Source organism: Quercus suber, unplaced genomic scaffold (assembly GCF_002906115.3).
Source record: "Quercus suber isolate HL8 unplaced genomic scaffold, Cork oak 2.0 scaffold_50, whole genome shotgun sequence".
NCBI lineage: Eukaryota > Viridiplantae > Streptophyta > Magnoliopsida > Fagales > Fagaceae > Quercus > Quercus suber.
In genome coordinates, this window is record NW_027069515.1 from 27614 (window position 1) to 46720 (window position 19107).

General features: G+C 35.5%; 3 protein-coding genes and 1 pseudogene across 3 annotated transcripts; all 4 read right to left on the reverse strand.

Annotated features, from left to right (window-relative positions):
- Window positions 1-4202: 4202 nt before the first annotated feature.
- LOC112031071 (UDP-glycosyltransferase 83A1) lies at window positions 4203-6281 on the reverse strand. Its single transcript, XM_065771835.1, has 2 exons — window positions 5457-6281; window positions 4203-5258 (listed from the first exon to the last, which is right to left on the reverse strand). Exon 2 carries the CDS (start codon window positions 5164-5166, stop codon window positions 4375-4377), a length of 792 nt encoding a protein of 263 aa, XP_065627907.1. The 5' UTR covers window positions 5167-5258; window positions 5457-6281; the 3' UTR covers window positions 4203-4374.
- Window positions 5446-5928, reverse strand: LOC112040028 (UDP-glycosyltransferase 83A1). The gene has a single exon (XM_024072918.1). The coding sequence runs from the start codon at window positions 5926-5928 to the stop codon at window positions 5446-5448; it is 483 nt and encodes a 160-aa protein (XP_023928686.1).
- Window positions 6282-15541: 9260 nt separating the features above from the next.
- On the reverse strand, window positions 15542-18385 carry LOC112040027 (UDP-glycosyltransferase 83A1-like; annotated as a pseudogene).
- A 78-nt stretch (window positions 18386-18463) lies between these two features.
- Window positions 18464-18895, reverse strand: LOC112040026 (uncharacterized mitochondrial protein AtMg00310-like). Its single transcript, XM_024072917.1, has one exon. It carries the CDS (start codon window positions 18893-18895, stop codon window positions 18464-18466), a length of 432 nt encoding a protein of 143 aa, XP_023928685.1.
- Between the last annotated feature and the right edge of the window lie 212 nt (window positions 18896-19107).

The window sequence follows — 19107 nt, forward strand, 5'->3', positions numbered from 1 at the left end:
CAAATTCAAAATTCCAAAATCTGCAAAATAACATATGGAAGTCATATTCCAATTAAATCATAAACAATTAAATTAAAGGAATTGGACATGAAGGTGATTGGGTATTTGGAAAACCAAAATTTCTTGGGTTTTACTGGGGACTCAGAATTCCAGTGCAGGCCCAATAACAAAATATATTTTCAAGATTCCTCCATACTATTACGCGTGCCTTTAATAAGGATCATAGACTAGTAAGCATGGTCACAATTACATGTATGGGTATGGTAGTATCTGACATGACAAGTTTTGTCTCCTATAACCCACCTTTAATAAAAACAGGTGTAAATATGTATATTTGTTTCACCTCGCAAAAAAAGAAAGAGAAAATAATACTTAAAAGTTGGGGTTTTGTAAAAATTAAAAAAACCCAGCTTTGAAGCAACTGCATCTTTGAAAAAGTATTCCACAATCACATAGATCTATAAGAAAATTTTTACAGAAAAGAAGATCAAAGAAAATTCAAATGGGCTCACTATAGACTTTAAGCTTACTACAATTTAGTTGGGCTTGTGATCATATTCAAAGAAACTCCTTTCGACAACTTTCTTCTTACTAAGGAATTTTGTCAGACGCATCATAGGCACCAAATTCAATAAATCTCAATAACAAGTCCTTCGCAGTGATAGGAAATAAAAATCTACACAGATAATAGTAGATTTGCCCCTGTTTTTGTCTTGGAGCCCAGCGTTGTTGAAATCGACTTTGGAATTAGAATTATCTTTCTTCTTAGTAATTCTTCTTTCTTCGACTTTTACTTGCCGAAAAGCAGCGGCGGCGAAGCTGGTGGTAGCGGTGGAGGAGTGAGGATCATCTTTGGATTTGGTTTGTCCGGTAAAGGAGAAAAAGTAGGATAATCTTTGGTGGGCCAAGAGTTTTCTCACCACCAAAACCGATTATTTTTTAAATAATCTCACGGAGAATAGTAGTTTTTTTTTTTTTTTTTATAATTTTTTTTTTAAAGTTTCAGTTTGTGGCATTAAGCTAATTAAAATCCACGTTAAATTGGTTAAGTATAATAGAAGCTATTTTGCTTCCGCCATTTGATTTAAAATTTTACCCTCAATTATAATATTATTTCTTCTCTCTTTTTTTTTTTTTTTTTTTTTTTAGTCTGTTTGTGCTTTTTCTTCTTTTTTTTTTTTTTCAATTTTTTTTGCATTGTTTTAAAAAATATATATAATAACAAAAATTTAAAATAGTTTAATATGTGCAATGTGTTCATTTTTATAAGATGTGGAATAATTTTATTCATTTTAATTGATAATAAATAATAATTTTCTTATTTAATGTAATAAGTAAATTTAAATAATATTTTTGATTCTCTCACTTTTCTCTCCCACCGAACACAATTTTTTTTTATATCTTTGTTTTTCTATCATCTCAACTAAATACATATGAGAGAAAACTAAACTTTTTCTGTTATTCAACTTTTTTTTTTGTCTTTTCTCACATTTTCTTTGAAAAAGTGACCTTTGAACACTATTTATAGGGTTTGAAGTTTGAATTTCAGAGTGTGCTCATGAATTGTGTCAAAAAGTACAGTAAAACTTATAAATAGTAGTAAAAATAAACTAAATAGTAAAATAATTTTAATTTTTAATACTATTCCAAACTCACATTCAGTGTGTGTGCCCAAACATATTAAAGCCCATTATGTGAGTGCCTTGCTCATATATGAGTTAAAAAGAAAAAGGAAAAAAAAAAGACACATGAGTGATAGAGAAGATGTGGTTGACAGCTACTCACTCAAAAGTCCAATTGAAAGTAAAAAGAAGGGCAGCCAGCCACACAACTCTATATATATATATATATATATTGAAAACAAAAATTGAGAGAGAAAAGGTTAAAAAAATGAAGAAACACAACATGAGAAAGAGGGAAAGATTGAAGATGGAGATGCAAGGTTATAAATTTTTTTTTTCCCGACATAGGCTGTGTCTCCAACGTGCCCAATAATTTCTTTAAGGAAAAAAGGGGCTAGGACACATATGCAGCATGTCCTGTACGTGTCTAACACAAGCACAGTAGGCAAAAGGCATGTCGATGCTTCCCAGATCAGAGTTACTAAATAAAAATTCAATAAAACAAATTTTAAAGACTTTAAGAATAAAAACTAAACTAAAGTGCAAATTAAGCCCTAAAGTTTGAGAATGTTTGTATTTTACATCTTAAAGTTTCAAGATTTGAATTTTACTCCTTTAAAGTTCTATTATGTTTGCATTAGCAATCCATCCATCCATATTTTCTATTAAATGTCACATAAACATGTCATGCTTGTTTAGTTTATCCAATAAAATAATGCTGTATCATTTTTAAACTAGATATTTGCATCTAAACAGGTTTAGATCGAAGATCCTCCCTATTTTTTTGTCAAGCAATTATTGATTGATGTAGACTCTATTGAGTAAAGATGATAGTATTAGCTTTTCTTTTTAAAAAAAAGTTTTTATAAAAAACTAAGGCTAAATTGAAAACAACATTTCTAAAATTTGGATTTGTTTGGATTTGTAAGGTTGAATTTAATCAACCATCTCGTTGGCTTTATTTCGTACCAATTTATTTGTAATTCAGCACTTAGAAACCCTGTATTTAGGTGGGAATCATGTAAGGATAGTGTGTGAGAGAGTATGAAGAAATGCTCAAGACTGTACAATGAAGCAGGGACTTGCGATTGGATCTCACGGGTGGCTCACGACTGACAAGCCGCCAAATGATGCACACTAGCGAAGCATGCAGAGAAGCTAAACCATCATGTCAGCTGTAGCACTACAGGACAAAAAGTCCAGACTGGCCATTCAGTTAGCTTGCGGCTTGAACTTGCGACTCAGTCAAGTTGCGAGGCCAAGTCGCCAGCCAGCTCTGTTTTGGAGAAATTGACTCTTCGCATTCCTTTCTCACCATAGTATAAATACCCCTTATACCCACGAAATATAGAGAGTTTCCAAAGAGAATTTTGAGAAAGAAATTTTAGAGAAAAATAAGATTGACTCATCCACAATCTTTATATAGAAACTTTTCAAATTCCTCTACTCTTACCCTCTCCATTGTTACATCATTGAGAGGTTCTTGGCCAAATCATTTTTTCACCATAGCCACATCTGTGAGAAGACTTTTTGGTGCTTTGGGAAGCAGTTAGGAAAGGACTAATGGTTATTGGTTGATGCTATGGGCTATAGCGGAATCCAGTAAGCTAAAGAAGACAACGGTTTAGTGTAATCTCTTTGGAGTAAGAAGTTTGGAGGGCTTAGGTACACTGGGTAGATTAGGCTTGGAGGGTCTTCTATTGTTCATGTATCCTAAGTTTATTCTTTAGTGGATTATTGACCGTTTGGAGGGCGGCGGAGAGGTTTTACGCCGAGGGTTTCGATTTCCTTTTCGATAACTCATCGTTGTATTGTCCTTGTATTTGCATCTCTCTTCTCTTAATCTTTGCCATTTAATTTCTTCTGTGGATGTGATTTTAATTGGTTTAGATTGTTTATCAATTCTATTTTAAGCTTATGTTCATTTTCCGCACATATATTGTTTGATATTAAGTTTGAATTGATAATTTTGTAAATTGGGGTCTAAAAGTTCATAATGTTTTAAACGCTATTTGAACATTCATGATTTTACACTATGAAGTTTTAGAATTTAGATTTTACCTCTTGAAGTTTTATTCCATTTGCATTAGCAATTTGTTCATCCATATTTTTCCGTTCAGTGCTACATAAGCTTACCACATGTGTTTAATTTATTCAATAAAATAATGCCATGTCATTTTTAAAATTTTTTTAGGTTACAAAAAAATAAAAAATGTTGCAATTAACTCAAAATTGTTTTCTAAGATGCTATTGACTCGTATGTAGTAGAAATGGCTGGGAATGAGATCCCCGTCCCAAACTTTCCGTGTTTCCATCCTTGCAACTCATTGTTTCAGTGTCAACATGCATACTAAGTTGCTAACTCAGAAGTGTTTTTTGCAAAAAGATAGAAATGTTAAATATAGTTTTTGAATTGTGGTTAAGCTAGCATTTTCACTTGTGTACATTAGAAGTAGTAATGTTTGCTAAAACTTTAGTCATAATTGATAAATTGCCACTTTGAAGCACTTAGCCTTTTTGCTTACCAAAAAAGAACAGAAAAAGGGGAAGTAAAATATTCAATAAGCAGGTATTATAAGCTTAAACAGAATTAAGGCTAATTGCAATTCATGATGCCAACTTTGCAAGCCATTATGGCAATTCAAATCTTTAAACACCTGTTCACATCTTCATTTTTTAGCAACAAACTTAAATGAAATTGCATACTTTGATAGACGTAGAAGCAATAAAACATAAATACTCTAAAAACATCTTAATGCTTTATTTGTTCTATAAAGCTTTCAAAATTCTTAAAAGAAGAACCACCTTCGGTAACACTCTTTTTAGCCATCTCCTTCAGCTTCAATGCACTTGTTTTTATACCATCATCAAAGAGCAATGTTTTTATCTTTGTGTTGATTTCATGCTTGGTGATAATCCCATTTTCATCTGGGTTCAACCCCAAACCAACCTTCCAAACATCACATATGTAACTCTTATTTTGGAATTGATCTGTAAAGTAAGGCCAACATAGAAATGGGACTCCCATGCTTATACCCTCCAAGGTTGAATTCCATCCACAATGGCTTAGAAAGCATGCGGTAGAAGGGTGAGCTAGCACTTGCTCTTGAGGTGCCCAATTAACAATCCTTCCACGATCACCTATTCTCGTTCTAAACCCATCCAGGAATTCAGAAAGTGCTTCATTGATGATATCTGACCGAACAACCCACAAAAATGGTTGGCCTATGAGTTCAAGTCCAAGTGCAAGTTCATCCAATTGTTGTTGGTTGAAGATTGATGTGCTGCCAAAGGAAGCATAAATGACTGAACCCACAGGTTGTTTATCAAGCCAACTTAGGCAAGTTGAATCCTCTGGCCAAAAGCTTCCAATATGACTGCCTGATTGATTGGCCAAAAGTAATGGGCCAACAGGCATGATTTCAGGAATTAAATTTAAGGCCAATGAGTCAAGTTCATAGAATGAGTTGCAGAGAAGCCAGTTGCATTGTTTGACAAAATGGTTCATCCTTAAAACATGTCCGAATAAAAATTCTTGCGACATTGAGTCTCCAGGGCAGCTTCAGGGCAACTTTGTGCTTGTCCTTGCAGGGATTTCCTTTGACAGCCAAATCAACTAATTTTTTAATGGAGTTCCTACAAGTTCAAATTATTTTTTATCAAAACCAAACAAGTACCATTTCATATGTCAATTGTTAAATATAAAAATAACATCCATATGAACTTTATCCTCTTTTCCATTTTTCTTTTCATTTATCCTAAAATCTTAACCGCGAAATGGAGCCTTAGAGGTGTCAATTGACATAAGTTGGCAAAATAGTAGTTAGTTATTACCTTGAGTATATATAATTCCATCCTGAATAAGCTTTGGGATACTTAGTACGATGGCCAAGGTTGCTGGTCCAGCAGGACAAAGTACGGCCCTTTTAATTCCCATCTTCTCAGCTACTTCGAGTGCTGGCACAACCATTCCATCAGTAATGACACAACTGATACGCTCATCATCAGACTCGTTAATTTTCTCAATCAAGTCCTTGAATTGACCTGGCATAGCTTCTAGAAAACTATTGGTCAGCTTAATAGTATCATTTTGATCATCGCCAGGTTCTAGACCATCCGGGAATGGGACTAGCCTTATTGAGCTTTTCATTGGCATTGTAGTTGTTAATCTTTCATGTATGAACTCAGGGCTAACAAATGTGACCTTGATTCCATGATCAACAATCTGGTGAGAAAACTTCATAAGTGGGGCAACATGGCCCTGCGCTGGAAATGGCACGACTAGCACATATGGTTGGCTACCCATGATCCCAAATTCTAAATTTTAAAGTCTACAAAATTACAAATCATAACCAAAATATCTAGTAACTACCAATGGAGACAACTGAAAAGTATGATAAGCAGTAAAGCACATACTATTATAATAAGATAATTGTAAGATTATTTTGGTAAATAATAAAACTAGGAAATCAAAAACACCAAATAAATGCAATTCAAACTCTAAAAATCTAACTCAATAAACAAATGTATCAAATCTGGTAAAATCAGAGCAAAACAACTATAGTCCATAGTTTGGCAGGTGTGAACATACAATTCGACTAAAACTCCCGCAAAATATCAGACGGCATCTATGATCTGTGACTGTGTGAGTAAGCTTAGAAAGGCCTTAAAACTTTTTTAAGTCAAAAGCTCAAACCGGCTAAAAGTTGAAGAGAGGAAAAGAGTGTTTCAGGCTCTCACAGACGTGCATGGGAGCTATTGGTTTGATTTTTAGAGCTCTTTATAGCAAACGTGAAATCGAATATGTCATCAAAAGGTGCCTGCCTTGAAGGGTTCTTGAGAATTTGTTAAAAGATATTTTGCCATTGGCTGGTAGAAATTTCCTTTCTTTCTTATCTTAAATTAAGAGCCACCGCTCAAATCATGCCCAAAGAAAAGGACTTTGTACACTGAAAGGCTCAGTCTATTGTCGTTGAGTAATAATTCTACAAGGACGAACACAAAAATTTTGCCCACATTTTTCTCGGGTTGACAAGGTTTTATTGATAGTTAATATTATTTTCTTACCTACTATTAACGATATGCTATGTTAGAATTTGTGAAAGTTTTGTCAAATTTTTAGTGTTTACCATTTTTCTAATTAAAAATGAATACAACCTGAAGAAGGTGATTGGCATTAGTGCAAGTCAAGAATTGTAGGTAGTTCCTTTTCGCCTAATTCATTCGTTTGGGTTTTTCTTTTTACTTGGCAATTCATTTGAAGAATCAAACATATCATTGAAAATAATGTTGGGCGACTAATATAAAACATAGTGCAAGTTTTTTTTTTTTTTTTTTTTTTTTTTTTCTTGGCCGCAATAATTAATTTTTTAGTTAGAAAAATATTGGATATGTGACAGGATAATAAATATTACATTTTTGTGATTTATTGAATATGGGGAAGTTAATTACAATATTTGACTTTTATAGTCATGAATAATGTCAAACTATGTTTCACCAAAAAAAAATAAAAAAAGAAAAAAAGAAAAGAAAAAAGAAGAAGAGATGGTTTTTTATATTTTTCATTACTTTATTTTAATTGAAAGTTTTTAAATCAAGGGTTTAATTTCCTTCTTCTCAAAAAAAGAAAAAAAAAAGAATATGAATTTTCTTAATATATGATTTAGGTATTAAAATTTATCAAGAATAAGTAAATAGAAGATCTTAAAATTCAGAATTATTAGTACGGATACATACAATGAACTCTTGCAATCCATTATGCTTGTTTGTTAGATTTGTGTTTATAGGTTGGAAATTGTGAACAAAGATTAAGTCTTGAAGTCATTTTCAAGACTAGTTGATGTTCAAGACTACTGTTCAAGACTGATGCTAAAAGTGAAGTTGTTGCACACTCAAAAACCACAGAGATTGCTACTATGAAGAATCTTCAAGACTATTCTTGAAGTTGTAGATTGGCGTTCAAGTTGAACAAAATCCACAATAGAAGAGTCCAAGGATTTAGTGTTGTTTGTGGTCATGTCAATAAGTTTTACTTGGAGTTGCTATAAGATTAGAGTTGATTCTATTATAAACTTCAATTCTATATAGTGGATCTATTTCCTTAAGGGTTGGTGGTAAATCTCTAGTGAATTTTTCCCATCTAGGGTTTTCTCTTTGTTACCATATTGCATTGTTCTTTATTTTCTACACTTGTTTTGCGGTATTGGTTTGTGAGACAATTAACCATAAATTGAACTTGAAAGCATAATATCTTAATTAACTTAACTTGGCATAAAACTAGTTAATTTGTAACAATCAGGTTCTAAATTCCCAACACTATTTTTTTTTTTTTTATGTGTGTTCACTTTAAACCTCACTCTTTTATTATTATGTCAAACTAAACCACCCCTTACTTTGCTGGTTTTGGCACAATAATGAAAGTGTGAGATTTAAAGTGACATTCATAAGTATGATGTTTAATTTATCAGAAAAAACAATTTATGTTTTTTTTTTAATGTTACCTTCAAATATTTAACATATGCCTTAATACATAAAACTTAATTATTTCTTTTTCTTTTGTAATGAAACTTAATAGTTTCTTGCTACTATTAGAGAATAGGGAACACATAATTTCTCTCTGTAATTCATGGACAGAAGGTAATAAAGTAATCAAGTCTACCAGATCAGGTAAACTTAATAGTTTTTCAATTGATTTATTTATTACTTCATGGGAAGTAAACTCATTGCAATCACTATAATGTTGTAAGAATTAACCCAACTAAAACAAGTGAATTAATTTCAATTAAAATTCTAAAAAACAATAAACTTAGCAATTTCATGTAATGTGAAAACTCATTTAGTGTATAAAACACCTATGAATGTTTAGACCCCCCAAAAACAAATTTTCCAATACAAGCTTATATTCAAACAATATATGTGCGGAATATGAAATATAAGCAATACCCAAATTAGCAAACTACTCTAAGCCATTAATTAATCACAACTAGCAGAAATTAAAAGCTAAGAGTAAGGGAAAGAGAGATGTAAACACAAGATAACACCGGCACATGTTATCGAAGAGGAAATTGAAAAACTTGGCCAAAAACCTCTCTGCCACCCTCCAAGCGGTAAATAATCCACTAGAAAATCAGTTGGGATACATAAATAGCAATAGACCCTCCAAGCCTAATCTACCCAATGCACCTAAGCCCTCCAAGCTTCTTGCCCCAATAAACCAAACCGTGTATTCTCTAGCTTTCCAGATCTCGTAATTAGCCCATTCCATCAACCAATATGAATTGGTTCTCTCTTGAATTGCTTCCCAAACACCAAGAATCTTCTCACTACTCTGAATTTGGTAAGGTAAGGATTTGGTTTACAATCCTCTCATGGGTATGATAATGGAAAGGGTGAGAGTAGAGGAATTTGGAGAATCAAGTGTATAAGATTATGGATGAATCAATCTTATTTTTCTTTAGGGTTTCTCTCTCAAAATTCTCTCTAGAAGCTCTCTAAGCTCTCTACATTTAGTGGTATAAGGGTATTTATAGTAAGGTATGAGATGAAATGTGAAAAGTCATTTTTCAGCAAAACAGGGTGCATTGACGAGTCATTTTGCGACTGGGATAAGTCGCGAGTTCGAGTCGCCCGTTACCAGATCAGGTGAGATTGTACTTTTTGTTTGGTAATGATCCAGCTATCCTAACTCTTCATTTTCTTGCATGCTTCACATGTGTGTTTCTTTTTGGCAAGTCATCACTCGCGAGTTAGTCGCGAGTTCCAGTCGCGAGTCACCTTCTTGTTGCACACTCTTGATCAAATTTCACACTCTCTTACATACAACCCTTTCATTATTTCCACCTAAATACAAGGTTTCTAAATGCTGAATTACAAGCAAATTTGACACAAAATAAAGCCAGCACATAGTTGAATAAATTCAACTTTACAATCTCTCCCTTTGGCTATTCCATGATAAAACCCTAAAATAGAATCTAGACTTAAAAATGTGAGTTGAGAACAGTTGCCAAAACTCACTCACACCTAATTCTAGATCTGTGAAGCTCTTGAACCATATGAACAAATCTCCTGAAAACAATATCACAAAATGCACTCATTAAGTTCATTGTAAGTGGAAAACTTAGAATGTGTTAGGGACATATTTTATATAAATTGGCTAATTATTTGACAAAATGCACTTTACTTGTAATTGGGTAGGTCTAGGATGGGTTTAAGATTTCAAGAAACATGTTATTCAAGTCAAGTGTTAAAGCCATGATGATCTGACTAAGAAATAAGTGAAGAAGAGCTGTTCATCAAAGCTTGACAGTAATCTTGACAAAAAGACTTCTATCGAGATTTAAAGTTGAAGCTCGACACAAGTTGTATTTGTCGAGACTTATGAAATCAGAATTTCTAGATCTAATTTTTAGCCCAAGCTTATATATTTTATAGGGTTTTTTTTCTCACAACCCTAGACATATATAAGACTTATTTGAAAAGGCTATCACATAAGAGAATGCATGCAAAAAGTGCCATAGTTCATTATTCTCTCTGGAGAAGCTATTGCGTTTTTACGCCAAGGGTTTGTGACCAAGGAGCTTCCTAATCTTCATCGTTGATGAATTGAAGAACTTTGTAGCCAACAACCTCTTGAAGTTGCTGGAGTTAGTCACGTACTGGAATTCGTACTTTGAACGGAAAGATTGCCACTACAATACAAGTCCAATTGGGTATTGGGGTAAGGGTTCAACTATAGGTTGGTATTTCAGGTTAGGCCAAAAGGTTTGGTAAGATCCTTTATATTTGTAACCGGTTCTAATTGATAATAGTAGATTCTTGGGAGTGGTGACCTTAAAATCACCCGATGGAGTTTTTTTTGGTGGTTTTCCCTATTCGTAAACAAATCACTTGTGTCAAATTTATTTTTCATTACATTTAGATAATTTGGTGATTTGTTTGTGCTGCCACGCTATTGCATGTAATTTGATCTAATTAATTAACTTGGGTAATTAATTAATTGCAAGGGGTCAATTCATTTAACCCAACAGAATGCATATGGAGCAAGCATAATACGATCAAGCAAGTATGAATATGATAATAAAGCATAACTTGACCATACAAGAACAATCATTATAAATAGTGACTACAATAAACATTCACATGGTGAATGAACATCTAGACATTCAAGCAAATAAGCTTAATGCAAAGTATGATTTGCATGTCCAACATTCAACTGATGCAAGGACACTAACGCAAGAAGCATCAGGTTTAAATTGCATCAAGGATACAAGATCCAACAAGGGCATAAGGGTATTGAAGAAAATGCAAAACATTAAGTAAAAGTACTAAGCTACATAAGCAAGGGTACATAAAAGCATAGATTAAATAACTAAAATATCCAAGTATCCATAACACAAAGTATCCCAATATTTTAAAAACATAATACTAAAATCATAAAGTACTAAATTAAAGTGCTATGAAAACCATAATAAAACCATAAAACCATAAATTAAAACCAATGCTTTTTACTCCCTCTTAAAATAAGCTCCCCCTCAAGAGCTACCATACTACTCCCCTTTTTTGACCGGAATATCCAAAGGGCTAAGGCTGGTGAGAAAAGTTGTCAAACTTGGCTGCCAACATGTTGATTTGGTCCTGGATAGTTACAAGGCTGTTGGAATGCTCATTTGCTACATCTCGAAGACCATCAATCCTCTCAAGTATGATCTGAAAAGTATTGGGAGAAACTGATGACGATGATGATGCACTACTCCTGCCTCGACCACCACATGTCTTGGAAGAGGTTGTTGTCTTTCCACTTCATTCTCTGTATCAGTAGGAGGTGCTTTTTTAGTCTCTTTAGCTTGTTCATCTCCAGGAAGTCAAACCCTACTTCTTAGGATTGTTTGAGAGTTGATGGAAGGAGATGGAGTCATTAGGCCTATGTGTTGTGGAGTCTCCAAACCATTGTCAAGAGGAATCCTCATTATAAGATTTGGGACAACAAACTTTGATCTTGAGGTTATCTTTGTGGACTCTGCAATGATGCTATACAAGTGTGCACTAATGTCAATGTAGGTGTTCTCACGAAGCTCTATGAGGAATATGGCTCTAACATTGTTGATGGTTGACAACTTCTTGATCGGATACAAGTTGAACATAATGATATATGCTAGGCATCTCAAATCTGGGGGAAAGGAGGTTGTGTTGAGGCTTTTTCCTTCCCTATGGCCACCAATGCGAAGTTGCACAAATTCTAGAAAGAGCATTCTATCCTTGAACGGAGTGAACCCTTTATGATTTTTTTCTTTAGGTCCAAGTATAGCATTTGATGAGTCAAAAATTTATGGTTGTCACTATGCAAAGATCGTCATATTTCCAAAGAAGACGTTACGCATTTGTTTCGATCATTAATAATGAAATGTAACAGACGGAGTAACGGTCACATAATAAGTTGTGAACTTAAGACAAAGATTCTGTAATGCAATAGCTGTTGAACATAAATACAGTGATTCATTGCCCATTGATTAGACACTCAACTATAAAAGAGAAAGCACCAGAAACCCAAGGTACGACTAATCACACACACAGGTACCCTACAACATCACACTCCACTCTTTTTCTCCTAAGAATCTTTCTCACTTACTGACTTGAGCATTAAAGGCGGTTTGGCTGACGCCACACCGGCGTGTTACTCTTCCATCCAGTTCATTTTGCAGGTTTTTCATTAACGGAGATGACCCATTCATAGCATTGTCCATTCGCTATGACGAGGAGCTCAACTATTGATTTTTTGCATCATCACTTTGGCGCTGTCTGTGGGAATGCTAATCATTCAAGCCATCTTTTCCAGTGACAAAAGAGTTCCTCGAAGTACGAGATGGAAGTAAAGACCACACCTCAGCCAAATGCTGTGTAACAACAACAAATCCAAGCCCTCTTGGCTAATGTGGAAGAGCTGACTTGCTAGAATGAAGAAATGCGAAAGATAATAGAGTCTCAAAATGCAGAATGTCGACAAACAGGTCAAAACCAAAATGAAGAAGAATCAAACTCTCAAGCCAACAGGCGAGATAGGACTTCAAGAGAAGATTCCACCAGGGTGGAGAATGAGCTTTGCAACATGAGGAAGGAAATAGACGAACTAAAAAGTGCTATGAAGGACAAAGGTGGGGAGAATCTAGATGGGATGATTCGAAGAATGGACTCACCATTCATTACTGAAGTACTAAATTGTCCCCTCCCACCAAAATTTCGCCTCCCACAATTAGAGTCGTATGACGGTTCCAAGGATCCCTTGGATCATATCGAATCATTCAAGACGCTGATGCTATTGCAAATGACTCTAGACGAGGTGATGTGTAGGGCATTCCCAACAAAACTGAAAGGAGCAGCCAGGGTATGGTTTAACAAGATACCCTTAGGAACTATTGTAGATTTCAAACAACTTAATAAAGGTTTTGTTTGTCATTTTATTGGGGGGCAAAGACACAAAAAGCCAACTGGCCATCTTCTCAACATTCAACAAGCAGAAGGAGAATCACTAAGACAGTACGTTACTCGATTCAATAAGGAGCTATTGCAAGTAAACGAAGTTGAAGATTAAGTCATCCTAATAACTTCCAAGTGGGGTTGTTTCTAGGGGATTTCTTCTTTTCAATCACTAAAAGTCCACCAAAAACAGTCGCAAAATTGTTTCGAAAAGCTCAAAAGTACATGAATGCAAAAGATGTAGTGCTTGCAAAAGAAATGAAAGGAAAAAGGAAGAGAGATGAAGGAACAAGCAGCAATTGCAATAAGAAGAAAGAGACATGAAATGTTGGGCAGACCACAGGGAAAAAGAAAGAACTTCTAGACAGAAAGCCAAAGTTCACCAACTCCACACCTTTGATAATGCCAATTGAGCATGTCCTTATGCAGATAAGGGGCGATCCCTCCTACAATGGCCAAAGCCAATTAGCACTCCAGTAGAAAAAAGAGGCAAGAGCAAGTATTGTAGGTTCCACTAGGACCATGTGCATCATACCAATGAGTGTAGGCATTTGAAAGACTAGGTGGAAACTTTAATCCGACAAGGGAAGTTACAGAAGTACATCAGAAAGATAGAGCCCCATAGATACCAATGGAAGGATGATCATGACAAAACTCAGGGAGCAGGAGATAGCAAACTTCTTGTAGGAGAGATAAAAGATGATCTCGGGAGGACTAACAGAAGGCAAAACACTGAAGTCCTTGAAAAAAGCCTATGGGAAAGAGATAAATAGTGTCCATTTGTGGCTCCCTCCAATGAAGATGTCAAAGAATGACGAGCCTGGTATTGTCTTCTTAGAAAGAGACGGTCATAACATCAGGCAACCTCATGACGACCCATTGGTAATTATGCTTAAGGCAGAAGAGCTCAACATCCACTGGGTACTCATTGACAACGGAAGCTGAGTAGATAGGGTTTAGTACTACGAGATTTGCATTTTTTTTTTAAGTCTTAATTTACTTTTTTGTTAGTGACCCTAGAGTTAGGTTAAGGTAGAAAATTCAACTTAAGACTTACCTGAGGCAAAGACAGGGTCTAGTACCACGGGGTTTGCATCTTTTTTTTTTTTTTTTTTTTTTTTTAAGTCTTAATTTCCTTTTCTGTTAGTGAACCAGGAGTCAGGCTAAGGCCAAAAATTCAGCTTAAGACCTACTCGAGGCAAAGACAAGGTCTAGTACCACGGTTTTATTTATTTATTTATTTTTATTGTAAATTTCCTTTTCTGTTAGTAACCCTAGAGTTAGGCTAAGACTGAAAATTCAGCTTAAGACCTACCTGAGGTAAAGACAGGGTCTAGTACCACGGGATTTGATTTTCTGCACCATAATCTCAACGTCGCGGCTTGGGCCTTCTTGATTTCCTTCATTATTCTCCAGACTTAACAGTAGTAAAAATGGATAATGTACAGCCTTCTCTATATCAATCAAAAGTAATACTTTTTTAAGTTAAATACATTCCATGGCCTAGCTACAGGTCTTTCGTCTAGGTCCTTTAGCCAATATGCCCTTGTCTCCGCCATAGATGTAACTTGATATTGCCCCTCCCCAAGACTTTCCTTAGTACTAAATCTCCCGGTATAAACAACCTGCACTTGATGCCTTTGTTGTCTCCGCGGTTGATCCTTTTGATTTTTGTAACTTTGTAGAGTTCTTCAATCCACATTTGGATGAATTGGTAGTAGCTAGGTACAAAATCTTATGCACATAGACGTCACAACAACTCTTGTTATGCATGTATCTCTCTATCTCAATGACGATGAATATAAATTATGTTTTTTTTTAAAATTTTTTTAATATTTTATTATAGATGTTTTGGAACCCTAGTGCACGAATTCCTAGAAGATCAAGTCATCATGGGCAGAAAACAGAATTTAATGTTTAGTTTTCACAAGGCTCAATAGATCGAGAGATATCAAGATTCATTTATTCTCGATATATCGATGGGTATCGAGACCATCAATTCAGCTTTTCTTGAGTAGTTTTTTTGAGTAATCTTGTGTTTTCAATAATACCACTTGTACCACTTGTTGGTGAACAATATGTTATTCTTAAGTACACTAGGAACTAAGACTCAATTGCATATAACACATGTTTTGATCTTGGATATGCCAATACATAAAAATATGACTCTTACAATCATCCTTGAAAAAAATAACACTATTTATATTTCATTGGACTTCTTCCTGCAGAATTCTTTGATGCAGTTCTCTTAGGCTTTTTATTAACTTCAATTACATAAATGACTAATGCTTCAAACACAATTTTTATTACATAATAATATAATATATAATATGATACAAGTATGCAATTGAGATTCATGAGTTGGCAAAACAAAGGCTAGTTGCTATTAATGATTCCATTTTCTCAACTTTCTTTTTTTTAGCAAGCTTGAATGAAATTGTATACTTTGACAGACATAGAAACAATAAAACAAAAACACTCTAAAAACATCTTAATGCTTTATTTGTTCAATAAAGCTTTCAAAATTCTTAAAAGAAGATCCACCTTTAGTAAAACACTCTTTAGCCATTTCCTTCAGCTTTAATGCATTTGTTTTGTACCATCATCAATGATCAAAGTTTTTCTCTTTGTATTGATTTCTTGCCTTGTGATAATCCCATTTTCATCTGGGTTCAACCCTAAACCAACCTTCCAAGAATCACATATGTAACTCTTATTTTGGAATCGATCTGTAAAGTATGGCCAACATAGAAATCGGACTCCCATGCTTATACCCTCAAAGGTTGAATTCCATCCACAATGACTTATAAAACATGCAATAAAAGGGTGAGCTAGCACCTGCTCTTGAGGTGCCTAATCAACAATCTTTCCACTATCAGCTAGTCTCGATCTAATCCCATCCAAGAATTTAGAAAGTTCTTCATTGGTGATATCTGATCGAATAACCCACAAAAATGGTAGGCCTATGAGTTTAAGTCCAAGTGCTAGTTCATCAAATTATTGTTGGTTGAAGGTTGAGGTGTTGCCAAAGGAAGCATAAATGATTAAACCCATAGGTTTTTTATCAAGCCAACCTAGGCAAGTTGAACCCTCAGGCCAAAAGCTTCCAATATGATTTTCCAATTGACTGGCTGAAAGTAGTGGACCAACAGGTATGATCCCAGGAATTAAATTTAAGGTCAATGAGTCAAGTTCATAGAATGAGTTGCAGAGAAGCTAGTTGCATAGTTTGACAGAATGGTTAATCCTGAAAGCATATTGAAAAAAAATGTTTTGTATCCTTAATTCTCCTGGGAAGCTCCATGGAAACTCTAATCTTTTCCATGCATGGATTTCCTTTGACAGCCAAATCAAGTCATTTTTTTATTGGAGTTCCTATAGGGTCATCAAATTATTTTTATCAAAGCCAAACAAAGTACTATATCATGTTTTAGTTTTTTAATTTAAAAATAACCTTCATGTGAACTTTAACTTCTTTTCCATTTTTCTTTTTGTCATTTAAAATAAAATTTTAACAGTGAAATGAACTTTCTTCATTTTAAGTGAAATGGAGAGACTAGGAGGTGTCAAGAATACTGGTTAGTTATTACCTTGAGCATCTATAATTCCATCCTCAATAAGCTTTGAGATAAGGAGTACAAGGGCAAGGTTGCTGGTATAGCAGGCCAAAATGCAACACTTTTAATTCCCATCTTCTTAGCAACATCAAATGCCCATGCAATTGCTACATCAGCAATGACACAAATGATTCGATCATCGTTAGACTCATTAATTTTCTCAATCAAGTCCTTGAAATGATCTGGCTTAACTTCTTGAAAACTATTTATCAATTTAAGAGCATTAGTTCTATCACCCCTAGGTTCTAGATCGTTCGGCAGTGAAACTAGCCTTATCGGGCTTTTTTTTTTTATTTTTTTTATTTTTTTTTATTTTAATTGTAATCCTGACTGGATTTCATTAATTCGGACCAATGTCCATTGAAATTACATCTTTCAAGATTTGAGTTTCAATAATGGGAAGAGTGTCCTCAACCCATATTACACAATTAGATACATTCCTAGCAGATTTAGCTAGCAAGTGAGCGTCTACTTGTTAGTTCTTCTTGTGTGCACAACTATCCAGGAGCTGAAATTCCTAAGGTACCTTTTCACTCCCTCCACAATCTTTAGAATAGGTAAGGCAGGTGGTGTTGAGCCTTTAAGTGCTTAAGCAACCAGCATAAAGTCCCCATCCACCTCTATGTCCTTCAGTCCCAAATCCCAAGCCAGACAAACTCCCATCTCAGCTGCTTTAGCTTCTACCTCTAGAGCCCCACACGGGAATTCAACCCGTTTGCTTATGGCACCCATCAGTTGCCCTTTATCATTCCTAATTACAACACCAACTCCACAGCAACCTTGATCCTTAAACACAACAGCATCTATGTTAACTTTGTACTTACAAGGGAGGGGAGGAACCTGGCTTTTTGTCCGAGACGTAGTTGAAGCTGCTTTGCCTTGGATTGGTAGGGAGTCACACACCTCTGTCTCATATTTCTAGCTTCCCAAGCAATGGACATCCCACTTTTGCAGTTGCCTCCGTGCCTTACACAATTCCTATTGTTCCACAAAAGCCAAGCCATGATAGCAAACTCCTCCCAATTTTTCTGTCAGGTGTCTCCATCAACAACCAAACAACATCAATGAACTCCTTTGGAGATCGGCTTGGACTGTCAAGCTTGAGACTTATTTTGTTCTAGGCTTCCCTTGCAATGTGACACCCCACAAGATATGGCCTGAAGATTCACTTTCCTCACATAGAACACACCTATCCTCCAGCAAGACTTTGTGATGCATTAGGCACTGTTTCGTAGGGAGAACATTCTTGCACGCACGCCACATGAAGTGCTTGATTTTATATGGGCACCTTAAGTTCCATATCAACTTTCATATTGTTGCCATTTTGGAATTATCAGAGCAACCTGGACTAGCATCGCCTCCATTTGTGTCTAAGAGGTACTTGACTACAACTTTATAGGCACTCTTGACTGAGAAAATACCATTTGCAGTTTTAGCCCATACTTTTGAGTCCCTCGGGTTCATAGGGTTTATTGGGATGCTTAAGATAGCCTCAGCTTCATGGGGAAGGAAGACATTCCTCACCCTTTCAATATTCCATTCAGCCCTATCTCGTACAATCAGACCTTCCACTTTCTCATTCGCTTCCGGTGATGGTCGTGGTGAGATCACTCTGCCTGACTCCGTGAAGGGCAACCACCTGTCATCCCAAATTTTGATGCTTCTATCATCACCCATACACCACCTTGCCCCTTCTTGCACCACTGGTCTAGCAACCAACAAACTTCTCCAAATGTAGGAGGGGTTTTTCCCTACCTAAGCTTCCATAAAAGAAGATTTAGCGAAGTACTTCGCTTTGAGCACTCTGTGAACTAAGGAGGTTGGATTTTGCAATATCCACCATCCTTGCTTTGCTAGGAGCGCAAGGTTGAAAGCTTTTAAATCCCGGAATCCCATACCTCCATCTACCTTTGGTTTGCATAAATTCTTCCATGATACCCAGGCAATCTTCCTTTCCTTCTCTTTCTTTCCCCACCAAAACCCGCCAGCCATAGAGTTTATTTCTAAGCACAAAGGGTCAGGGAGCTTAAAGCAGTTCATTGTGTAAGTTGGTGTAGCCTGTGCAACTGCTTTTATGAGTATTTCCTTTCCGGCATTAGACAGCAACTTCCCTTTCCAACCCGCTATTTTCCAGCCCACTTGGTCTTTAATGCGGTTAAAAGCCTTCTTTTTACCCCTCCCAACCATTGGAGGTAACCCCAAATATCTCTCATGTTGTTGGACAATTTAGGCCCCGAACTTTTCCTTCACAAAATTTTGGATTTCCCCACTTGTGTTCTTGATAAAAAACAATGAAGTTTTGTCCCTATTGAGCTTCTGCCATGACTCTTTCTCATAGGTATCTAACACTGAGGCCACTTGCTTGCATTCCTCCATGGTTGCTGTACAAAAAAATGTAG

Excerpts from the sequence above, each read along its gene's own strand:
- LOC112031071 (XM_065771835.1), bottom strand. The coding sequence starts at position 5,166 with ATGTCGCAAGAATTTTTATTCGGACATGTTTTAAGGATGAACCATTTT.
- LOC112040028 (XM_024072918.1), bottom strand. The coding sequence starts at position 5,928 with ATGGGTAGCCAACCATATGTGCTAGTCGTGCCATTTCCAGCGCAGGGC.
- LOC112040026 (XM_024072917.1), bottom strand. The coding sequence starts at position 18,895 with ATGGTTGGGAGGGGTAAAAAGAAGGCTTTTAACCGCATTAAAGACCAA.